The following is a 24,663-nucleotide window of genomic DNA, read 5'->3' on the forward strand; positions in this document are numbered from 1 at the left end:
TCATTCATTCATTCATTCATTCATTCATTCATTCATTCATTCATTCATTCATTCATTCATTCATTCATTCATTCAAATCCATCTCTTTTTCCCTCACATGTAGAACATTGACAGAGTCAGTGTGGTGTAATGGTTAACAGCGGGGGACTCTTAACCTGGAGAACCAGGTTTCATTTCCCACTCTTCCACACAGAGCCTGCTGAGAGACCTTGGGCTAGTCACAGTTCTCTCCGAACTCTCTCAGTCCACATGGAAGTAGGCAATATTCTCTTGCCTTGAAAACCCATGAGTTGGCGGCAACTTGACAGTGCTTTAAACCACCACCAGGACATCGGCAGCTTGAAGGAAAGCATTCTTGATACAAGTAATGCAAGAACACGCTCTTCCTGGCCATTAAATGTTTGCTTATTGCTTCCAGCACAGAATGCAGTCTCCAAAATGTACATTTGTAAAGCATTTCTGCGATGCCTGCTGTTTGCCTGGAAGACACTACTTACTCATACCACTCTCTCTCTCAATTAAAACTCCTACCCCTACACAAATTACTCCATTTACAGAGTTATTCCAATCAAAGAGCACAATGAGTTAGAGCGGGGGAGATTTATGGTAGGATGCATGTAATTCCACCCCACCATTGGCACCATTTCAAGAGGCATTCTCCCTTGTGCAAGAGCGTGCCTCTTCTAAGAAGAGGCTTGCCATTTATATGTTTATAAGACTTCATAATATAAAAAAAAGTCATCTAACTGATTAGCGGGGAGTCCTGTTACAAAAGGTTCCATCACACCCATGGATTAACTACTGCACTAATCGTACCCAAGAGCCTTTCAAAGAAACCATCCCATGGCCCCACCAACGAAAGGAGAAACCACTCAGCAGGGGTCTGCCACCTGCAGCTCTCCAGATGTTAATGGACTACAATTCCCATCAGCCCATGCTGGCAGGGGCTACTGGGAATTGTAGTCCATGAACATCCGGAGAGCCCCAGGTGGCAGACCCCTGGACCACTGCTACTTTTCCTTACCGAAGAAAGTACTGCTGCCTGCATCCCCATCCTCGTGTTTCTGCTGGTCTCGTAACTGCTGTGGTTCTTGGCAGACGTAAATAGTCAGTCTTGGCCGCACCATCCTGTGGAGGAAGGAAGGTTTAAGCACCCAGGAGTTGAAAGGAAGTTGATCAACAGCGGGGCAGTAGAAAGAAAGAGCCGCCTTTGTTGTTATTTTTTTGCCTGTGACCGTGTACATTCTATTTATTTGCCATATTTTTTACACCATTTTCTAATCAACATTTTACAAAGTATATAACAGGGGTCCCCAAACTTTTTAAACAGGGGGCCAGTACACTGTCCCTCAGACTGTTGGAGGGCCAGACTAAAAAAAACTATGAACAAATTCCTATGCACAAATGATTGTAAAATGTTTGATTTCACCTTTCAGCCTTTCTGTCATGGTCTATTTTTAGAACAGTGACCAAAGTATGTCAAGTACAGGGTGGGCTCCAAATATTGTTGGGGAGGCTGTGGAATACCTTCCCCTGTAAAAAAAAAAGCAGAACTTTCCCAATGAAGCATTCCATCTAACCCAGGATCAGGTATCTTCCTGGGTTCTTCCTCCCTAGCAGCCAGCAATTCGCCAACCTGGCTGATGCCAATGGGAGTGAGGCGGAACAGAAAGCCTGAGAGCAACACATGGAGTAGCCGAGAGGGAAGGGCGGAGCAGGAGTTGCCACGTGTAAGGTTTCCAACTCTGGGTCAGAAAATTCATGGAGATTTGGGGGTGCCATCATGTAATTGCAATCAACAACCGTTGGGACCGGTTCCTCCTCTCCCTCGAGCCCTCACTGCACATGAATGGAGCCATCGCCGCCATGCCTGGCGGGCCGGACAAATGCCTTCAGGGGGCCACATTTGGCCCCCGGGCCGTAGTTTGGGGACCCCTGATCTAAAGAACCGGGTTTGATCCCTCACTCCTTCACATGAGCAGTGGACTCTTACCAGGTAAACTGCATTTGTTTCCCCACTCCTACAGATAAAGCCTCCTGGATGACCTTGGGCTACTCACAGTTCTCTCCAAACTCTCTCAGCCCCACCTACCTCACAAGGTGTCTGTTGTGGGGAGAGGAAAGGAAAGGAGCTTGTAAGCCACCTCGAGTCTCCTTACAGGAGAGAGAGGCAGGGTATAAATCCAAACTCTTCTTCTTCTAGTTAGCTGCTCTCTTAATATGTTTTAGGTTGGGGGTGGGGGAGTGTATCCTATTTTCTGCAAAACGACTCCTAAGAGAACCCACTCCAGAGAAAATTGATATTTTGTCTCTCCTTCTCAACACCCTTCTAGAAAAACAAAAATGAATTCCAGATTTTTGGCCCCTCTCTACTACTTGAGAGTTGATTTTCTCCTTTCCCTTCTTAACCGTGGTTAAATGTCTATTTCAGCATTGCCTTTGGTTAAGACACAACTGAAGATAGCCATAACCAGGGCTTGAAACTGGTCCGCAAATGTCTGTTTTAGTTAATCGCAGTTAAGATCATGGTAGTCCTTTGCCAGAGTTAAAGCCAGAGGAAGAATTGATGGAGAGGTTGGGCAGGGAACTGTTGATCTTACGGGTGGCTGATGCTACATCTGTACTGTCCCCTTTGACAAGACGTGGTTCAAACTGTGTGCCTCAGAAGACTGGGTGTCAAGTGGAGAGAAGCCAGTCTCAGCCGCCTTCTGTTTCTTTTTGCACATCTAGAAACGGGTCTCCAAACCATCAGCCTGAACCTCCTGCTCCAATTACAGATGTAAGTCCGATGTCCTGTTCTGTTTTCCATCCCCAGCACAGACTTCTGAGGGGTTTATTTATTTTATTTTATTTTATTTATTTATTGGTTCCACTTTTATACCGCCCTCCCCCGGAGGGCTCAGGGCGGTTTACAACATAAATACAAACAAGTGGATAAATAAGATAAAAATACTACAAATTAATATCAGTTAAAATGCAGCGCTACAGACCATAATCATTTAAAACCGATGGCGTTCAACCCATAACTCCTCTAGTTCATCTGAGAGGGGAACAGCGGATCTCAGTTGTTAATGGGCACCTATCAGCAGCCGGCCTCCCCAAAAGCCCGGCGGAATAACTCAGTCTTACAGGCCCTGCGGAACTCATGTAGGTCCCGCAGGGCCCGGACAGCTGGAGGAAGAGCATTCCACCAGGCAGGGGCCAGGGCCGTAAAAGCCCTGGCCCTCGTGGAGGCCAGCCGCATCATAGAGGGGGCGGGGATCTCCAGTAAATTGGCCTCTGCCGAGCGCAGAGACCGACGTGGGGCATATTTAGTACACTTTTGACCTTCTTCCAAGAAGCTCAGGTGTCACCCTCCCCCTATTTTACACTTCAGATAAGCTCTGGAGCAGGGGTGTCCAACTCTGGCGCTTCAGATGTTCATGGAGTACAATTCCCACCAGCCCCTGCTGGCATGGTCTGAAGCGCCAGAGTTGGACCCCCCTGCTCTAGGGGTAGGTTGAGTTTAAAGAGTAACTGGCTGCCCGGTGGGCTTCTTGGCAGGGTGGGGATTTGACTTGTGTCTCCCCAAATCCGAGTGGAACTCTCCAACCACTGAACAATCCAGGTTCTTTGATCTGGCTCAGCTCATGTATAAAATGATCTTATTTCTCCGTTGGACCCCTGAGTCTGCAACTGTATCCTGTTCCACAGAAAGATGACAGTAGGGCTGTGTAGTGATCCACCACATGCTGGACCTTCTTTGTTATAGAATGCTCTACCTGGGTCTTAGTGCCTACCTAGCCCTGCTCTCCCCCCCCCCTTCTATTTGAATTGGCCCCTTCTGCACGTGCAGAATAATGCACATTCATTCCACTTTCAATGCACTTTGAAGCTGGATTTTACTGTGCAGAAGAGTAAGATCCACTTTCAAACAACTGTGAAAGTGGATTGAATGTGCCTTATTCTGCATGTCCAGAAGGAGCCTAAAATACATTTTGGCATTCAGTTTAATTTTATGACCTTGGCACCCAGCTGATTCACACACCTTTGCTCCTGGCTGGCCTTCCTCACTTGCCATGCCGATTGTACCTGCTTGCAGTGAGCCTGGTCTCCCTGCCAGTTCCAGCTGTCCAAGAGCAGCAGGCTGCAAGCCTCCCTTATTCAGGCAGACTCATGACCTACCAGCACCGGAGGAGGAGGCCTACTTGTCTGCCTGCCCTGGCGACTTTGTTAGTGATTGCAGAATAGCCCAGGGATATCCTTTGTGATTGGATTTATATAATAATAAGCCTTTATTTGGCATAACAATAATCATAACACAATAAAAAACCTGAGATAAAAGGTATACAAATACAAAGGTTTAAGTTAGAATATAAATTATTGATTGTGCATCACCTCCAGTAAAAATCGTGCTACCAATTCACAAGTATCATTGTCAGAATTGTCCAGAAGGAAAGGGAGTCTACCTGATTCTCCCATTTCACTAGGTATCCTAGAAAGAATATTGGAATATTTTGATCTGATATTAGCAGATTTAGGGCAGCAAAGCAGTCGATGTGCCCATGTTTCAATTTGTTGTTCACCACAAGAGCATACCCTTTCGCTCATTTCCAAGTTGTTAAATCTACCACGCAATAAAGCGGAGGGGAAAACATTGAAGCGAGCAAGTGTGAGGGCTCTTCTCTGCATTGGATTAGTCAAAAAATACAAATAGGGAGCCATCCTGTTTTGATATAGGGGTATTGAAAGATGTAAGGGTGAACAAGTTTTCATAGCAGCCCTAAATAAATTAATCCATTTGCTTTCCAACAATTTTTGTTTTAACAAGTTGTAGGATTCTGAACTAGATAGGGGGAAAAGCGAGTCGAGAGATATACCAAGTGATTCACTCTTTCTTTCGATCAGAGAGAACCATGGATTAGCCTGAGTATCAGACAAAAGTAGGTGAATCAGCGAGTGCTCATCATGCATGATGTGATTGGATTTAAAATAGCGGTGAGGAGAGTTCCCTCCGGAGGTAGATATGCCACTCCCATTCCGTTGGCCATTTTGTCAAGGAAGAGCGTAACCAAAGTTTACAAAAAGCAAGTACTGGTGACAGTCATTCCGTGAACTGTAAATGCTCTTGTATCAAATCACCATGTTCAGTAATGCACAACCTAATGATTTTGACAAAGGCAGCCCATGAAAATGAATGATAATTCTCATATTCGTTCGGGACTGTATTCTAACGCAGAAGCATACAATTTTCTCAACCGCTGCACCTCAACTGTCCGCACTATCATCTTTCTGTGGAACAGGGTAATAATAGACCCCTGAGTCTGCAACTAATACGCAGTGATGCCTGAAAGGGTTCCGCCCTTCAACAGAAATTGTATTCTTCTCTCGTAGAACCTTCTCCCAACAACCACACCTCAGGAAGCTCAGCAGTGGCTGCTTCGAAACCGCTTCTCTACTTTCTCTCGGCTTTTCACAAATTTTTCAGGTTGGTGATGAAAGTGATTTTTTTCCCAGCAATTAGGAGAAGGCCTCTTCATTTTGATGCTTCAGTTACGTCAGCACTCACGATTTCTCCCGTCCAAAACGATCTAGGGGCCTCTTTATGCCTAGGCATCTCCTGGGTCTCCTGATGCTACTCACAGTGTGCATTTGGAAGTGAACAAATCAAAATCCAAGCCAAATCAGCTCCTTTCCTCAATGTAGGTGTAGTAATTAATCCAATTTATTGTCGAAGGCTTTCACGGCCGGAATCACTTGGGTGCTGTGTGGTTTCCGGGCTGTATGGCCGTGTTCTAGCAGCATTCTCTCAAGATCCTCTGAAGATGCCAGCCACAGATGCAGGCGAAACGTCAGGAGAGAATGCTGCTAGAACACGGCCATACAGCCCGGAAACCACACAGCACCCAATTAATCCAATTGTTAGGGTTTTAAAAATTGGGAAACTTTAGAAATGACTATTCTGTTGCCTTGCTGTCTGCTTTTCAGAGCTGGAGCCTTGGGAAGAGGCTACCTCCCCACATTATCTGGTGTTGGGAGTCCCCTCCAGATCACTTGAGCTCCCATGTTGGAACTTAGCTATCTCTTACCTGCCTGAAAATTGGAAGAAGGAAGTCACACCTAGAAATGTGTTTCTGATTGAAACCAGTACAAACACACTATAATTATTAAAATTATTTAAAGAACAGAATTGAAAACAATGTGTTATTGGAGGCTTTCACAGTCAGAATTAACTGTCTGTTGTGTATTTCCAAGCTGTGTGGCTGTGGTCTAGCAGCCTTTGTTCCTAATGTGCAGTTTTTTTTCTCCATCTTTGGAGGCATGTCACGGTAAGGTGTGTTTCTCTCTGTGACACAGTGTGGCGTGCTTGTATGATGGGGTTTGTTTTTGTCTACCTCACAGGGGAGAGAGGTCACCCAGATACATGCAAATGGGACTCACACACCCCCCCCCCCAATGAGGTGGACAAAATATATACCCCGCCGCACAATCACTCCACACTGTGTCTCGGAGAGAACCACATCTTACCATGACAAACCTCTGAAGTTGTCAGCCATAGATGCGGGTGAAACAGTGGGAGCAAAAACTGCCCCACAGCCTGGAAAACCCTCAACAACTGAAACTGACAACAATTTCTTTGTATATCACTGCTTGCCGTCTCTGCTCTGTGCTCCCCTCCATCTCATTGTTACTATACCCTTCTTTCTGTCAGACTCTCGAACGTGGAAATAACAGAGACCGTAGGAAAGTCCAAAAGCAGTTTATTCCAGGTGATCCGAAGAGTAACAATGTAAAGCAGGATCTGAGCTAGAGAGCTCAGATACAGGACTTATATCCTGTAACCCCCCCCCCCCTCCCTGTTTCGCCCCACACCAAAGGTCCACTGCAGTTTCTACTACAAAGCTACAAAGAACCTGGGAACCTTTCACACCTCTTTGAAGATGGGCTGGCGCCAGGAGATTGCTAGGAAGGGAAGAGGGAAACAGGAAAACAATTGCAAATCACACCCAGCAAGACATCGAGATACTGACAGGCATAGTCCTGACATTTTCAAGGGATTCAAGGCTACATATTTGGTTCTTAACCACCCCCATCTTATCTGTATTTTTTATCCCTGACCTCATCCTCCCCAAATGGCATTGACATATATCTTTTACTGTTGATGCTGCTGCCATTGGTATGCAAAACAGGGACGACCTGGTTCAAGGTGAAGGAAAAGAGATTCCACCTAAACATCAGGAAAAACTTCCTGACAGTAAGTGCTTTTCGACAGTGGAATGCACTACCTTGGAGTGTGGTGGAATCTCCTCCTTTGGAGGTTTTTAAATAGAGGCTGGATGGCCATCTGACGGGAGTGCTTTGATTGTATGTTTCTGCATTGCAGGGGGTAAGACTTGATGGTCATTGGGGGTCTCTTCCAACTCTATGATTCTGTGAAAAGAACAAAATCAGCAATGTAGGGAAGCGTGTATGCCTCCTCACGGGCTGGCATCCAGGGCCGTTATCTGTGAATGAAAACTAGCTGCGTTGGTCTGCTAATTTAGGTGGCATCTAAGTAGCAGGTGAGCCATGAAATGTGAGAACTGCCATGTTCAAACAATTGCTGACTCTTCATTCCCTCTACCCTTTTCCTTTTGTTTTTTACATCCCAGGGGCAGATTTATTGAAACTAACCAGAGAAGATAAGCCATTCTGATTCAGGTCCTGCAGATGGCACTGTGGCTCTGCACCGCATTAAAAAGGGACTGCACTGCACATCAGAATGGGTTTCAGACAGTTGTTGGAAACTTTTACTCGGAGTCAGCAATAAAAACAGGGCTCCTGCTTTTTGGTGCTTGAAAACTCTGCTGACTCAAAGAGCATCACCTCTGTGGCATGATGGAGGTGTGTCCCCAGCACAGACCAGATACAACAAGGAATGTCAAGCAAAATGCCTGCTGGCTTTCCTGAACTCTCTGGAATGTCAGGTTGGACCATAACCCCATGCAAACACGCACTTAAATTGGATTTGCAGAATATGTTTCTAGCTGGTAGGAGACAGACTGATGAGCAAACTTCTATGGCTTCTTCTTTAAAGGCAGTTTCTCAGTCAATTTCTATGGATTAATTATTCTCATAGCCCAGCAGAATAAAGTATATAGTAGCAAAGTGGTTATAAGAAAAAATAAATAACACACATCCCCTCTCTCTCCCTCTCCCTCTCTCTCTCTCTCCCTCCCCTCTCCCTCTCTCTCTCCCTCCCTCTCCCTCCCTCCCTCCCTCTCCCTCCCTCTCCCTCCCTCTCTCCCTCTCCCTCTCCCTCCCTCTCTCTCTCTCCCTCCCTCCCTCTCCCTCCCTCTCTCCCTCTTCCTCCCTCCCTCCCTCTCCCTCTCCCTCCCTCTCTCTCCCTCCCTCTCTCTCCCTCCCTCCCTCCCCCCCCCTCCCTCCCCCTCCCTCTCTCTCCCTCCCTCCCTCTCTCCCTCTCCCTTCCAGCAAAGAGTAGGCACAAGTGCCCAGGCATGTCACTAACAACCACTTGTAAGAAGAAAGGAAGTATCCCATTCCTCCAGTTTTCCTGGGAGCTTTTGGAGGATAGCGTAATACATACCATACCTTAAGATTATTATTGAATGTAATTCGCTGCAGCACATGTCCAGTTGCTGATTAAAAGACAACTTTTTGTCTTTATATGGAGGAACCTTTGCCTCATGTGGTTCCTTATGGCTTATTTTCGGGTTAGGGTTTTTGCCCTCACAGGTTATAGAATGCTCTATGAAATATTGACAATTGTGAGCACGCTCTGATTTTGATCCAATTTGTGTTAAAACAAGAGCTAAGCTTTCCAGTGGCCTCACAACATCACTGGCAAGTCCAAATGAATGGGCCTGGTCCCTCTTTCTGCTGAGGGACTGCAGGTGGGTTTCTGTTAAAGGTCAGCAAGAGGCCAAGCCGCGGCCGCAGGACTCCACCGTTCCAACTCTGATGGCTGAGATAGTGCCACAGTGCCAGCGTGGTGGCTCATGGCGGGGGTAGAGCAGCAGGCTCCATTTATTCCAAGCCCCTCGACAGTAAGTTTTAAAATGTGCTTTTCCCCCCATGGAGACTTCGATTTGCTTTTTTCGACCAGGTGTTCTGCACCCTGCTATAGTTTGTAGAGCTGAGGCCCTCTCCCGCACATGCCTAATGATGCACTTTCAATCCACTTTCACAATTGGTTGTGAGTGGATTTCCATATTCAAGACAGTAAAATCCAGCTGCAAAAGTGCACTGAAAGTGGATTGAAAAGCGCTATTCCCGGCGCGAAGGGCCTGAGAGCAGGGATGGCTGGAGGCTTTAAGGGAATGGAAGACCAAAAAAAAAAAATCAAACTTGGATCAGCAGAGGATAGCTTAGCTGGGCCGTAGCTCAGAGGTAGAATACCTGCTTTCACATGCTGAAGCACCCATAAAACAATCTCCAGCATCTTCAGTTACATCAGGGGTCTGTTCAAACTATGGCTCTCCAGATAAACATTAGACAGCACTTCCCATCAGCCCCTGCCAGCATGGCCAAGTGGCAGGGCTTATGGGAACTGTAGTTCTTGAACATCTGGAGGGCTATAGTTTGAAGAGCCCTGAGTTACATACGAATTGTAGCTAGCGGTTCCTATTCTGACTGAGATCTAAGACCTGCAGCCAGTAAGAATAAAAATAGTCCTGAGCTATACTTTGTCTCAGGAAAATATGATCAGTTGAGGCACGGGCAGCTGAGAAAGTTGTATGCTTCCGCATTCATTATTTTGTCCTTTATTGGACCCGGTACTTTGAATAATTAAAACCGAAATGCCAAAATGTATTTTTACTTTCCAACGGATTAGGGCGGAGGGGCAGGGGAATCAGGGCGCCAGGTAGGCAGCGCATTCTATCACAAAGAAGGTCCGGCATGTTGAGTTCTGTGGTGGAGGAATACACAAAATCTCTGTTAACATCTGTTTCTGAGTCTGACTAAGTAGACCGTTGACACTGGATGATATACAAAACAGTATCATGTGTCGCCTATGGCAAATGGCAGTAAAGAATTTGGAGGAGAAGAGGTGATGAGCGGAGATCACATACAGAGAGAGGACACGAAAGTGTCACTTTCCCTCTCTGTCTGGGAAAGATGAGCCTATTCCTGTGGTGGCGAACCTTTGGCACTCCAGATGTTATGGACTACAATTCCCATCAGCCCCTGCCAGCATGGCCAATTGGCTGATGGGAATTGTAGTCCATAACATCTGGAGTGCCAAAGGTTCGTGGGGGGGGGGGGGCCGTGGGGGGGGGGGGGGGTGGGGGGGGGGGGGCGGGTGGGGGAGGGGGGGGAAGGGGGGGGTGGGTGGCGGGGGCGGGGGGGGGTGGGGGGGGGGGGGGGGGGGGGGGGGCGGGGGTGTCGGGGTGGGGGGGTGGGGGGGGGGGGGGGGGGGGGGGTGTGTGGTGGGGGCGGGTGTGGGGGGGGGGTGTGGGGGTGGGGGGGGGGGGGGCTGGGGGGGGGGGGGGGTGGGGGGGGGGGGGGGGGGGGGGGGGGGGGGGTGGGGTGTGGGGGGGGGAGGTGGGGGGGGGGGGGGGGGGGGGGGGAGGTGGGGGGAGGGGGGGTGGGGGGGGGGGGGGGGGGGTTGGGGGGGGAAGGGGGGGGGGGGGGGTGGGGTGGGGGGGGGGGGGGGTGGGGGGGGGGGGGAGTTGGACACCCCTGATTTAGCGGGTGTCTATCCCACCCTTCAAATACGTTTCACGGTGGGTTGTTTTATACTTATATGTTGTTTTATACTTATAGAAATTAACCCCAATGATGGCCGTAAAACTTGCTAGAGATTACTGAAGAAGGCAAGAAGCCAAAATGCAATTTACGTGTAGGGCATTTTACTATGTGCTTATGTTTATTTGAGCCAATTTGAAGGGACTATCACCTCACCAAAAGCCTTGGAAGATTTGAATGGAATGTATCTATTTGGATGTCTACAAAAGGATCGAGTACCTTTCTTAAGATATGTGGTCTGGTGCTACTTGGAAAAGATTTTTTATTTTCAAGAGTTTCCTATAAAAAGGACTGAATATTTTTCAAAGACTTTTATTTATTTATTTATTTATTTATTTATTTATTTATTTATTTATTTCATTCATTCATTCATTCATTCATTCATTCATTCATTCATTCATTCATTCATTCATTCATTCCATTTTTAAACCGCCCTCCCCCAGAGGGCTCAGGGCGGTGTACATCAACATCAAATAAATACAAATATAAAAACAATCTATAACAATATTAAATTCATAGAATTTAAACAATTTAAAATTTGCAGATGGCGACTTATCCCAACCCCATTCCCGCCCATGGGAGACCAAGATGGTATGAGGGTCAGATGGTCATTCCGGCTGGCCAAAAGCCTGGTGGAACAGGTCCGTTTTGCAGGCCCTGCGGAAACTCTGAAGGTCCCACAGGGCCCTGGTCTCCTTAGGGAGCCTGTTCCACCAGGTAGGGGCCAGGGCAGTAAAAGCCCTGGCCCTTGTTGAGGCCAGCCGGATCTTTTTTGGACCAGGGATTTCCAGCAACCGCTCCTCCGTAGAGCGGAGGGCCCTAGTAGGGCAGTACGGGGAGATGCGATCCCTCAGATATGTAGGCCCAATGCCGCTGATGGCCTTAAAGGTCAAAACCAGCACTTTGAAGATGGCCCGGAACTCGATGGGCAGCCAGTGTAGATGGTATTGAAGTGTTTAGTTAAAAATTGATGTATTTATGCAGGTATTTTGTTGCTGCCTTTGAAGATTGTTTCTACATGCTACATTACTGATCTCTTTTTGTTATATTTACCTAGATTTACTTTGTGAGGAATTGTACATGTACCTAGAACACAGAAACTTATAAGGTCATTTATATGTGACATATATTATGTTGCATTACCAATTGGTTTGGTGCTCATAAATTGAGTTTATTTTGCATAATATTTGGTTCATTTATTATATTACAAATACCGCCACTCAGTATATTTAGAGTGTGAATATGTTTCTTGTTGCTAATTTATGGGAATTGTAGTCCGTGAACATCTGAGGTACCAGAGTTGGACACCCCTGATTTAGCCGGTGTCTATCCCACCCTTCAAATACGTTCCATGGTGGGTTACACAGTCTAAAAGCACATACGGCATTACCAGAAAAACTTCACCGTTAACAGATAAAATCTCCTGAAAAGCATACCTAAAAGTAACCCAAACTCAATCCCTCCCCTAATCCCCCACCCCGGCTGCAGGTGGAGGGCAGGTTCCAAAAAAAGCCACTGGTCTAGCGGTATATGGCATCCATCAGTGAAGTGCCAGGGCAAAAATTATGGTGTTAACCAGGTGTTGAAAGGTCTATTACAGTGATGGTGAACCTTTTCGAGGCCGAGTGCCCAAATTGCAACCCAAAACCCACTTATTTATTGCAAAGTGCCAACACGGCAATTTAACCTGAATACTGAGGTTTTATTTTCGAAAAAACGGTTGGCTCCGAGGTGCGCATTACTCGGGAGTAAGCTTGGTGGTAGTCGGTGGCTTTGCTTTGAAGCAACCACGCAACACTTCGAATGGGTGACTCACGACCCTAGGAGGGTTTAGAGGCAAGCCCCATTGCCAGCAACCGAGCTTACTCCCAGGTAAAGAATTGTGCTTTAGTTCTTCCCATAAAAATCAGTGGGGTTTAACAGCACTTAACAGGGTTACCTACATGTCGTGCCCAGCGGCCCAGGCCAGCCTAGATGTGTGTGGGGGGGTGATTTTCTGCCCCCCCCACATGACGAACTCTGTGCACGCGTGCCCACAGAGAGGGCTCTGAGTGCCACCTCTGGCACCCGTGCCATAGGTTCGCCACCACTGGTCTATAACATTGGCACCTATCGGACCTCTAATGGGAGGGTATTCCATAAAGTGGGGGCTGATACAGAGAAAAAACCCCTTACCTCAGAGGGGAATGAGACTGGTAGCAGCTCCCCCACCCCCCACCCCAACCTCAGTACCCAGGGCAGTCTATATGGTCCCAGACTGTGGGAACTGGGGCTCAGAACAAGGCTGGAGTGGGTGTCCCAGTAGCAAGTGGGAGTTGTGTAGGGTATCAGAGCACCATTCTTCCTGCTTGCCCCTTACTTTTGTGAAACAACTCCAGCCTCCACAGTCTTGTTTAACTTTATTTTTATCGCCCTACTCTGATGAACAAAAAGCACCAATCATTTATTCAGATCCTTAAGCAAGACGATTGTTTATTCTACAGTCATCATTTGCCCCCAGGAGGAAAACACAGAATGCGCAAGAAAATTGCTTCCTGGAGGTCACAGGAAACAAGGTTAATTCTAAATACTGAGCTTCAAAGGTCCCTGGTCTCGCCAATTGGCAGAAAATACCAGCTTTTTTGTCAGACGGTTCATCGGAACTATATTTGCAAGAGCAAACTGTAGAGCTTTTGAGTCCTGCATCGGTCATAGTTATGGCAATTAAAGACCGATAAAAGGAAGAATTTTCTAGCTTTCTTTGAACTCATCTTTACGCAAGGAGTCTAAACGGTCTGTGACTCCATACAGATTTAAACATGAAGTTGGGGGCATAGAAAACTTTATCCATGTGGATCTCTTGTTCAAACTATATCACTGGCACTGATATGCACAACATCAGTAAACACAGGACACAGATAATGCATTGGAATCCATACAAGCAACACATGTGTGTATGTGTGTGTGCATATGTGTACAGACCTGGGTACACAAAACTAGGGACAGAAGTTATTCCAGAACAATAAGGAATGTGTATGCAGAATTGTCTGATATTCTACCTACTGTACTATGTGCTTTAAGTGACAAATAAGCCCTTCGCTACGGCTGGAGAGCTCTCTACCTTAATACTCTACCTACAACTCTGGTACAAAGGCTACAACACTGTGGTTACAGAATTTCCTACCCAAGTCTGTTCAATAGCGCAGACTCACACTTATAGCCTTTATCTACCTCCTTTTAAACAGCAATTTATGAAGACGAAGGATACTGCAGTGCCGAATGGCTTACCTCTGTAAGTATCGTAGTCTCGTACGAAGGCTGGTACTTCTCCTTCTCTTGAGGAGTCCGCTTCTCCATTTTCTCCCTGTCCGTCTTTTGCTTCCTATCAGCTCCTTTGGGCTGGAAGCCAGACATTTTTGTTAAACTAATGCTTGCAGTCTCCAAAAGGAAAAGCCGGGCAAAAGCCTCTTCTAAACTGATAAGGAGATTGCAGGAGCCGGGGCTGTGTACCCAACGTTGATGCCCCTTGAACACACGAGGAAGGCTGGCAAGAATGGGAACAAAGTGTGTCGTGGAACCTCTGAAATGACTGAACTGCCACAGAGACGCTTCTAGCCGCTGCGATGGTTTTTTTTTTGAAAGAGCAGAAAAGACGCCAGGACTTCTATCCAGAAGAAAATGGATTAGCTTCATTGGTCCACTTGGATTGGACACTGCCAGAGCAAACCTCTATCCAGTTCCAGGAAAAGGACCGTCAAAGAGAACAACTGCGGGCATACACTGGCATATACCCTTCCTCTGTCTTAAGGGACCATCCTCCCGCCTATGTGTCTCTTACACTGGAGGAAGAACCGCTTAAGTTGGAGGAAGGTTTCAAACTTGGCTCAGGGAGTAGGAGGATATAGGCCCCTGCCTTCTGTCATATTCTCTCTGGAAAGGACAACTGAGTCCCTTCCTTACTGGGAAGTTTCCGGCACAAACCAGGGGGATTTTATCTAGTGATTGAGATGCATTTCTAACTCAATTGTAACTTCTTAAGAGAGATATGTAACCAGCCTGCTATATGTCATCACTGCCATTCTGGGACATTCTTTTCTTGATCTTTGCTTTATGGCTTCACATGCCGTGTGGATAACTAGGCTTGCCCCTGACACTTTAGTCTCATGGGAAACAGGGTTATTTCCGTCGTCCTGTGGGGGTAGGATGCCAAGTGGCTTTATCTTTGTCTACTGCTGGTCTTGGGGAGCCTCTGCTCCAAACTAACTCTTTCTCACATTCCTTGGGGAAAAGGGAGGGGGGGATCAACATTGTAATAAAACGGGTAGCAAAAGCCAGGTTCCCCAGAACTGACTTTGCCAAGCTGGGTGCTTCGTGGCCGATCAATAAACACTGCTGGTCAACACTACAGCGTCCGTTTATTGCTTCAAGGTTCAAGACCTAACAACCAGGAGTAGTTGGTATTAGTCCAGACCAGGGGTAGGGAACCTGCGGCTCGAGAGCCGCATGCGGCTCTTCTGCCCTTGCACTGTGGCTCCACGAGCTGAGCTGCCGGCCCCATCCTTGCCTGCCCTGCAGGCAGCAGGGCGGGCGCTCCAACTGCCCATGGTCGGTTGGGCCGCGCCGCGGGCTTTCCCTCTCGCCTGCCCCGTTGGAGCAGGGCGGGCGCTTGCCCGAACCGCCAGCTTCCCGAGCCGCCGGCTTCATCCTTGCCTGCCCTGCAGGCAGCAGGGCGGGTGCATCCATGCACTTCTCAGAATGAGCGGAGTAAAAGGTAAAAAAACCCCCTATATATATATATAGCGTTATCTTTATTTTAAATGTCAAAAATTATTTGCGGCTCCAAGTGTTTTCTTTTCCCGTGGAAAACGGGTCCAAATGGCTCTTTGAGTGTTAAAGGTTCCCTACCCCTGGTCCAGACCTTTCAACACTGGAAGCTGGTGAGGTGGGTCACATATATTTTACTATGCTGCTACTGGTTGAAGATTTGGGGTTTGGAGTTCTCTTGGCAGAGTTTGTTTTATTATTTAGGACAAGCTGATCAGGGTTTGGAAGCTAAGCAGAGCTGGCCACGGTTAGTACTTGAGTGGGAAACCAGCAAGGGTTGCTCAGTGTAGGAAGGCAACAGCAAGCTACCTTTGCTGCTCTCTGGCCCGTGGGTGCGGCCACCACGAGTCATTTGCAATTCAACTGCACATTCCTCTTGCTTTATTAAGACTTTTATGTGAAGCTCTAAATACTTTTCCCGTCTCTGTGTTTTGCATGCAAAGAGTCCCAAGGTCACCTGTGTTTTGCATGCGAAGAGTCCCAAGGTGCCAGGCAGACAACACTAAGATCTACGCAGACCAGTGGTGTGAGGTTATAATAGGCAACTTTGCGTGTAAGGAGGCTTCTTCCCGGGTGGATTGGTGGCATACAAATTGGATATATGCAGTATCAACTCTCCGGCACAGACGGCAGAAGGGCAGCTAAGGGGGTTGAGAAGCTTTTTTGAACATAAAAAAAATAAAATGCTTGTTCCCTCGGGGTCTGCATTAAATTAACAACAAGCCTTGGGGTGGGGGGGTGGGGAGTGAGCCGGACTGGTAATCAACTTGCCCCAGCTGGGTTTAAAAGTTCATTCCGTTCATTACCGCCAACGTGAAAAACCTGTTCTAGGGCCTCTCTTGCATTTTGCATTCCCTTGCTGGAGCCTTGCAGATTTTTATCTGGTGAGCGCTGCGGAATCTGTTCCCAACCCCTAGAAGCAGCAGTAACTGGACGAGCGCATTGTGGACGGGGATGGTGTTCAACGGCCCGAGTCCTTCAAGTCATCTGCCCTGTTCCAAGGAACTTGGGACCACACTTCGGTTGTTGATGAGGATCTACCCCAGGGGTCTGCAACCTGCAGCTCTCCAGATGTTCATGGACTACAATTCCCATCAGCCCCATGCTGGTTGCAGACCCCTGATCTAACCCAAGCAAGCATTAAAGGGAAGACTCCTTTTTTAAAAACAAAGGAGCATTCTACTTGCCTCTGCTGCCTGTTCCCCTAACATCTTTCCACAGCCAAGCTCAGATGTCAAGAGTTAATTCAACAAGAAGTGGAAAGGTGCTGAGGGGGGGTGAGAGGGTCACCTCCCTTCACCTGTACACCTCTTTTCCTCCAAAAATCAGATCCCGCCCCCCATCATATAGAATTGGGGTAGACCTGGATTTAAAGAAATCTGTCTGTTGCATCTAGCTCAGACATCATATTCACAAAACTGGAATCCAAAACCAATCTACAGCCCCCGACTGCGTTCCACAGTTTCTCAGAAAAATCAAGAATGCCTCAAATTCTCTTGTAGGAGATACCCGGTTTCCCCTAATATAAGACATCCCCGAAAAATAAGACATAGTAGAGGTTTTGCTGAAGTGTGAAATATAAGGCATCCCCCGAAAGTAAGACAGCAAAGTTTTTGTTTGGAAGCATGCCTGACGAACAGAACACAGAAAAATAAGACATCCCCTGAAAATAAGACATAGCGCATCTTTGGGAGCAAAAATTAATATAAGACACTGTCTTATATTCGGGGAAACACGGTAATCTTGTATTTCGTCCACAAATGTTTCCAGCCTGATGCTACACTTTCATTATCTGCGGCTAAAAAGGTGGTAGCCACAAGTCACGGGGGAATGGTGTTTTGTTTGGGGGGACAGAGGTTGATACCATAATGACAGAACAGCTCTGGCCAAAGGCATCTGGCTCACCCACTTGTGGAAGTGGATGGTTTTTTCCTGTGGGTTGGTTCACCCAGCCAACTAGGACAGTTGAAAGTTTAGGAGTCAAAACTTTATTTAGACTTCAGTATGCAAAGACCTCCACAGACCAGATACTGAAATGAAGCACATTAACTCCAAAGTTTTGTCTAGAAAAAAAATAATAACTAGTTCTACCTACATACTGTCAGGACAAACAGTGCAAGAAACTAAGATTGCAGCTATTCTTAGGAATTACATTTGGAAGCCATTCAGCATAAACACAGTAGTCGGGCTCTGAATAAAAGTCAAAGGGGAGAGAGATGGACATCCTGGTTAAAGTTTGAACATTCGTGAATCTCTTTTGAGAAGCTTGTATTTGCAGCAAAATTATTAGCTTCATTTGCAGTGTGTCTGTCTCATTGAGACTGAAGCCAGGATAGAAACTATGAAAAGCAATTTAATCAGATTGTGAAGACCTTTAACGAACCATGTTATAGAATCATGATCAAAGAAACCAGAAAACAGTATAAATAAGAGATGTTTATGGCAATAAAACAGTGCTGTTTTTTCACGGTTAGGGTAAATGCAGCTAATATTGCTGCTGTTTATCGTTAACACCTAAGTCCTCAGTGTTAGGCCCTTGCCTTTGGATGTTTGAAAACTACAGAAAACTTTTCTCTACCTTAGGGAATCTCAAAGTGACTAACAATCACCATCTCTCCCTGCCCCCCCCCCCCAATAATGGGCACCTTGTGAAGTAGGCAGGACAGAGAGAGTTTGGAGAGCACTGTGATTACCCCAAGATCACCCAGCAGTCTTTATGTGGAGGAGTGGGGAATTTAACCTGGTTCTCCAGAATACAGCCCACCTGTCTTAATCACAACATCATGCAAAAGACTGTTGAATATGGAAGAAAGACAGTCCAAGTGCATTTTCAACATTAACGTTTCCACTGAAGCAACGTTCAGTCCCTGTCTTAGGGAACAGCTTTATTTTGATTTCAACACCATGTCAGGCACATGTACCTTAAAGACTTTGATCTGGCAGCTTGCAGAATGCAGGTGCTCCGTATATTCTCCATTCTCATTCTCTTTAAAGGTGTCAATCTGAACTCGGAACGGCACACCCTTCTCTCCACCGTGCTTCCGCATAGTGAACTCCGTACTGATGCAATGCACCTGTGCATGATAAGGAAAGCCATAAGAACAAAGAAAAACCATTCTTGGCCAGACCAAGGCCCATCAAGTCCAGCGGTCTGTTCACACAGTGGCCAATCAGATGCTCATAGGAAACCCACAAGCAAGATGACTACAGCTGCTTTACCCTGCCTGTGTTCCACAGAACCTAATATAATAGGAATGCTCCTTTGATACTGGATGAACTAGGTATGCATCAGGACTTGCATTCATTTTGAATAGGAGCCATGGAACATGCTATCTTCCATGAACATGTCCATTCCCCTCTTAAAGCCTTCAAACCTGGTGGCCATCACCACATCCTGGGGCAGAGAGCTCCACAATTTAACAATGCACAGTGTGAAGAAATACTTCCCTTTGGACTGTTTTGAATCTCTCGCCCTTCTGCTTCAGCCGATGCACGAGTTTTATCACCGACATAATGAAAACTATGCACAGACTGGTTGTGGTGGGTTTTCCGGGCTGTGTGGCCATGGTCTGGTGGATCTTGTTCCTAACATTTCGCCTGCATCTGTGGCTGGCATCTTCAGAGGTGTATCACAGAGGGAAGTTAGGGTTAGGGTTGGAGTGTGTAACAGACTTCCCTCTGTGATACACCTCTGAAGATGCCGGCCCCAGATGCAGGCGAAATGTTAGGAATAAGATCCACCAGACCACGGCCACACAGCCCGGAAAACCCACCAGAACCAGTTGAATCTGGCCATGAAAGCCTTCGACAATACATCATGCACAGACTGATTACCATAAACATTACCAAGAAGCATGTCACAGCAAAGGACATCAACTAGCCTGGGGACCCTGATCGCCACAACAACCTGGGAAATCCTAACCACAGAAGGAATGCTCCCACCCTGCTGTCTGCATCAAAAACAAAATTGCTGCTTTCACACACAGGACAAGGAACGTTGTTTTATCTGAAGTGAAAATTCCAGCAGACGTAAGAAACAAAATGGCAGTAGATGTGCTATTGGTGTATTTTAATAATGATGGGATGAGATTGATAGTTTATACTCCAATTTTGATATGTTTTCATGTTGTTTACATATGATATATTCTTGCGCATGTCTGTATATGATGCTTCTTGCGCTAATGCTATATGGTTATAACATTAAATTCGATTCATTAAATGCTGCGCTGTAGAGGAAGGGGAAAGGGTGCATTGCATGGAAGAGAGAATAGGAATCATGGATCGGGGCCTGTAGGAGCAAACACAAAAAAATCCCTTAAGCTCGCTCCTAATTATCTTTCAGCAAGGATTGAGAGCTGGAAAGCACACTCAACGGGTGTTTGGATTGAAAGCTCAGGGCAGACGTACATTTTCCAGATCTCTTCGAAGGACTGGGAACGCTGCTCAGATTCATGTGATCTTCTGTCATAGATCTTAGATAGATCATAGATTCATGTGATCTTCTGTCACTCCCCCCTAGTCTGACAACTTCATGCTCTCCCCACTCTTAAATCCACCCTGCTGTTTTCACTATCATAATTTTCAAAGGCAATCCTAACACTATTAATGCCAGGTTGGGTTTGTGCTAGTGGGAAAATAGAATCAGTTTAAGGGCTTCCCTTGATGTCTTAACGATGATGACAAGAGAGGGGAATGTTGCAATAACATGCAGTGGTAGGATCAAAAAGGTTAACAGAATGGGTTGTCTCACTTTTTCTTTGTTTGGACACATTTAAGAGTTTCAGGTTTATGGAACAGCTATTTCCAAAAAAAAGTATGAAGGAGAAACGGAGTGTTGAGCTGGACAGAATAAACAGCAAACACGACTTGCTTTCAGGTCACAAAAACTAACGGACACAGCAGTGGTCATTCAGGGCACAATTTAGTTTTCCTAGATCACCCATTGACTTTGCAAGAAGAAGGGCAGCAAGCAACTCGACGCCTTGGCCCTGTGCCTCTAGTGGAGAGCTATTTCCATACATTAGGATAGTGAGAAACAGAGCAAAGTTGCCCTGAGCCTTCAACACAGACAGAAGGATCAGTAATCCCAAGAAACAAGCTTCAGATGTACAGACTTGATTCGGAGCAATTTATTTGTCTTCAGCAAGGTACATCTGCCCTTCTGAAGGCTGTGAGCAAGGCCAGTTCTTTGTCAGGGGTGTCCTAGATTTTCATGGACTACGATTCGCATTGGACATGCTGACAGGGACTGATGGGAACCGTAGTCCATGAACATCTGGGGCACCAGAGTTGGACACCCCTGCCCTAAGTAGACAGTCTCCACTTTAGTTGGAGCAAATAGCTGGCGATAGTGAGAGAGGGTAATCAGGGTCAACAACTTATGTATACAAGCATAATCCTGGGCAAAAACTCTCAAACGAGCAGCAAGTTCTGCCATTAAAATTGGTTTCATTACAGAATAAAACAGAAACAAGAAATATATTGTAAGCAATGAACACGCACGCACAAAGAATACAGGAGATGACTAAGAGAAAAGGGGGGGAAGTTGGATAGGGTTCCAGGGATGGGCCGTAGTTACTAATATTGAAGGGATCCGCAGGGAAAACAGCACTGAAGAGGAACACGGCCGTTGTTTCCAGGAGTCCACACACACAGTGGGGATGTGCCCATAGATCCGGAACCCACACACACTATAAATGGCCATGGGACCAATATTTATACTCCAAAATGGGTCCTGAGGCAGTATGAGGTAGGCTGGCAGAGGCAAAGAATTGACTGCATTTTGGGGGTTCCAACAATAAGATAGGATACGCTTGATAGGTTGTCTGGACCCGAGAGAATGCCCGGACTGAATACTGACTGTCCTGAATACTGACTGAATGGTGGGATGGGTGCAGGTAGGGGAAGTAACGGTCGGCTCGGAGGGCTGATTAAATCACCTTAGGGCAGTGGTGGTGAACCTTTGGCACTCCAGATGTTATGGACTACAACTCACATCAGCCCTTGCCAGCATGGCCAATTAGCCATGCTGGCAAGGGCTGATGGGAATTCTAGTCCATAACATCTGGAGTGCCAAAGGTTCGCCACCACGGCCTTAGGGTGACACAGTGGAGATCAGCTAGTCCCACTGTTCAGACAGACACGCCTTAGGGCCAGGGTGAAAGGTTCAGCTGCCAGCCTTCTTCCTGCCCAACCTTGACATACAAGATTGATTCCCAAAACTCTCTGAGGACCATTTATTTCAGGGAGAGCAGAGTCTGGCTCTTATGCCAGTCTTTGGCCCCTATAGCAAGAGGAGGGGTCCAACTGCTTGCATTTCCCCCCAAGGTAGGACTGAACACCCAAGAAGAGACCTGCTTTCTGATATATTTGGTCAAAATATATATTTTAAAAATCTAACTATTTGGATCTCCCATTTTAAATTGATTTGGTTGTTCTTGCAACACTGATTATTTGCACCACTTGGGTTTGCAGTGGAATCTCTGGTTTGACATTGTCTTTGATTCTCCGGTTGTACATAGGCACAGATTTTCTAATTTTACATTTGTTACACTTGCAACAGTTTCTATTCAGTTTAGCTTGGACGCTTCTCTCGTTTGACATAGGGCTGGGTCCTCAAATTGTACATTTGTTGTGTAAGGCTCGCCACATTGTCCCGCAGAACTGCCAGGACGCTCTGGTTCTGCATTGGCTCGTTGAGCTTGTTAAGTCCGTCCGCTGACAGGCTTTTGGCCAGGAACTGCTTTTGGCCACCCCCAACCCCCCTGCAATAGCAAACAACAGAGGATGACTGGGGGCCCCGTGTTCAGCGGCCCATAGAATTGCTCTGCTTGGTCTAATTCACTCAAATTTGGAAGTTATTTGAAGGACGTGGACCAGTAGATTAGCTATAATTTGGTCAAAGAACAGCCCCTCCAGAAAGATTCCTCATAGAGAATAATGGAGTCAAATAACATTGGAATCCCCCCCCTCCAAAAAAAAAAGCAATAAAAAAACCAAACTGGTATTTGGACCATGGAAAACAGGGAATAACAATAGTTTTTTGTCTCCCCGATACCCAGTCTCACTGCACTGAAACAGTTCTGACCAGGAGTCTTTGTATTCTGGCAATCAGTATTACACTTCAGCGCAAGTTTTCAGAGAAGCCTCCCAAATTGGGAGTAAAAGCAGTGAAGACTTCCCAGCTGTAATTTAAGAGGAAGAGTTAGCTGCCTCCCATCAGTGATGGCCAGGGGATGGGGAATCCACTGCAGTGTCACTCCTGCCCAAGACTGGCACTTCTTTTGTAAACAAGCGCAACAGCTGTGCCTGCTCTAACTTGAAACTGGCAGCCAAGATTCTGAAATGATACTCAGCGATTCAGTGGCCTGGGCAAACCAGATCAGAGGCGAGGGAAGGCCACGCAGAACACACTTGGAAGCAAGGAATGAGGAACTGCCCCATTATCACCCTGACTGGCAAGGGTTGCATGGGCATGGTGAACGGACCAGGAGGTAGAAAATGTCAATCAAGGCACACAGCAGGTGGTGGAGCTTGGGGTCAGAGAAAAGGTGGACACCTGCCCCATCAGCTGTCTTAATCTTTCTAAAATGGCCTGCTTTGCAGCTCTGAGATCAGTGCATTGAAACTGATGGAAAGTTACATTTCCATGCCTGTTCTATGATACTGGGATACCCTTACTGCAAAACACAATTACTCAGATTTACTGCAGTAAAACAGACTGCATTGATGCGTTGCTGCTAGCAATCTTGTACTCTTTTCTGGAAAATCACTGCAAGATGCCCTTGAAAAAAAGCCTCTTGGTGAAAATTTGGGGGATTTTAAGAAATGAATATATTTTGAACCATCGGCCTCGCCCCTACTTTTTAAACTGGTAGTGACTGGTCTGGCCTTTTTATTTCTTCTTGTTGTAGACCCTGTCGCCGGGGGGGAGGGGGGCGGGGGGCGGGGGGGATCTAAGGGCACCTTGTATACATCTCTATTTACCTGAATAAACACAGAAGTCCTCTTTGAGGGATCCCAAAGAAACTCTACAGTATTCAGTTGTGTTGGGTTTGCCCTGGGATCAATTATGCCCACAGACATTGGAATATCTGCAGAAGAGAAAATCCACACAGTTTAGAACAAGATGCATGGCAAATGCTAGTAGACAGGTATAGGACATACCGTGAACTTAAGGGACTGGAACACTGAAGGGAAGGAAACATTTCAAGGAATCAGCAAGTTTGCACAGACATCCAATTGCATACTTACAGGTCACACAAAACCCCAATAATTTAGGCAAAAGCCTAAAAACCTTCACAGGCCTGACAATCTAGAACAGGGGTAGGGAACCTGCGGCTCAAGAGCCGCATGTGGCTCTTCTGCCCTTGCACTGCGGCACCACGAGCCGAGCCACTGGCCCCATCCTTGCCCGCCCTGCAGGCAGCGGGCGCACCAACTGCTCGTGGCCGGCTGGGCCGCGCCACGGGCTCCCCCTCTCTCCTGCCCCTTTGGAGCGGGTTGGGCGCTTTCCCAGCGGCCGGCGAGGCCGAGCCGCTGGCCCCATCCTTGCCCGCCCTGCAGGCAGCAGGGCGGGCGCATCCATGCGCTTCTCAGAATGAGCAGAGTAAAAGGTAAAAAAACCCCAATATATACAGTGTTATCTTTATTTTAAATGTCAAAAATTATTTGCGGCTCCAAGTGTTTTCTTTTCCCATGGAAAATGGGTCCAAATGGCTCTTTGAGTGTTAAAGGTTCCCTACCCCTGATCTAGAAGTTCTACTACAGCTACAGACATAAGTCTTACAGAACCCTCTACAGAGGAATTAAAGGCAACAAATGAATGCAGTAATGATGGGAACTGATGTCTCTTCTTTGCCTGCAGTTTCCAAGACAATTAAAAATATTAGAACCATGAAATTAAATATGACCAAAAGGCATTCTAGCTCTCCACTCTGTGCAAAATTTATGCCCGCGAGGCACTGCTAGAGAACAAGACCTGCAATCTGGATCTCAGGGTTTCTACAGTACCTGCACTTGCGTTCTGTTTGGGAATGGGGATTAGAGAACAAACAGTTCAAGACAGCTCATGAGAAGACGGTGAGGCTGAATTTGGGAGGTGAAGGCAACATTAAAAAAAACTCAAGACAT

General features: G+C 46.7%; 1 protein-coding gene and 1 long non-coding RNA gene across 2 annotated transcripts in view; one reads left to right on the plus strand and one right to left on the minus strand.

Moving 5' to 3' along the window:
• The window catches only part of TFCP2 (transcription factor CP2), a 35,863-nt gene that overhangs the window by 6,142 nt on the left and 5,058 nt on the right, over positions 1-24,663 (minus strand). The window contains exons 3-7 of the mRNA XM_048487491.1: positions 23,518-23,624; positions 18,453-18,605; positions 13,976-14,106; positions 13,939-13,941; positions 1,025-1,128 (exon numbers count right to left, since the gene is read on the minus strand). Of these exons, the coding sequence (XP_048343448.1) occupies positions 1,025-1,128; positions 13,939-13,941; positions 13,976-14,106; positions 18,453-18,605; positions 23,518-23,624 (498 nt within the window). The remainder of the gene's footprint in view (positions 1-1,024; positions 1,129-13,938; positions 13,942-13,975; positions 14,107-18,452; positions 18,606-23,517; positions 23,625-24,663) is intronic.
• Positions 2,125-7,663, plus strand: LOC125429718. Its single transcript, XR_007244031.1, has 3 exons — positions 2,125-2,779; positions 5,374-5,467; positions 7,632-7,663. It is a non-coding gene; the product is annotated as an uncharacterized LOC125429718 (long non-coding RNA).

The sequence above is a fragment of the Sphaerodactylus townsendi genome, linkage group LG03 (genome assembly GCF_021028975.2).
Source record: "Sphaerodactylus townsendi isolate TG3544 linkage group LG03, MPM_Stown_v2.3, whole genome shotgun sequence".
NCBI classification, from domain to species: domain Eukaryota; kingdom Metazoa; phylum Chordata; class Lepidosauria; order Squamata; family Sphaerodactylidae; genus Sphaerodactylus; species Sphaerodactylus townsendi.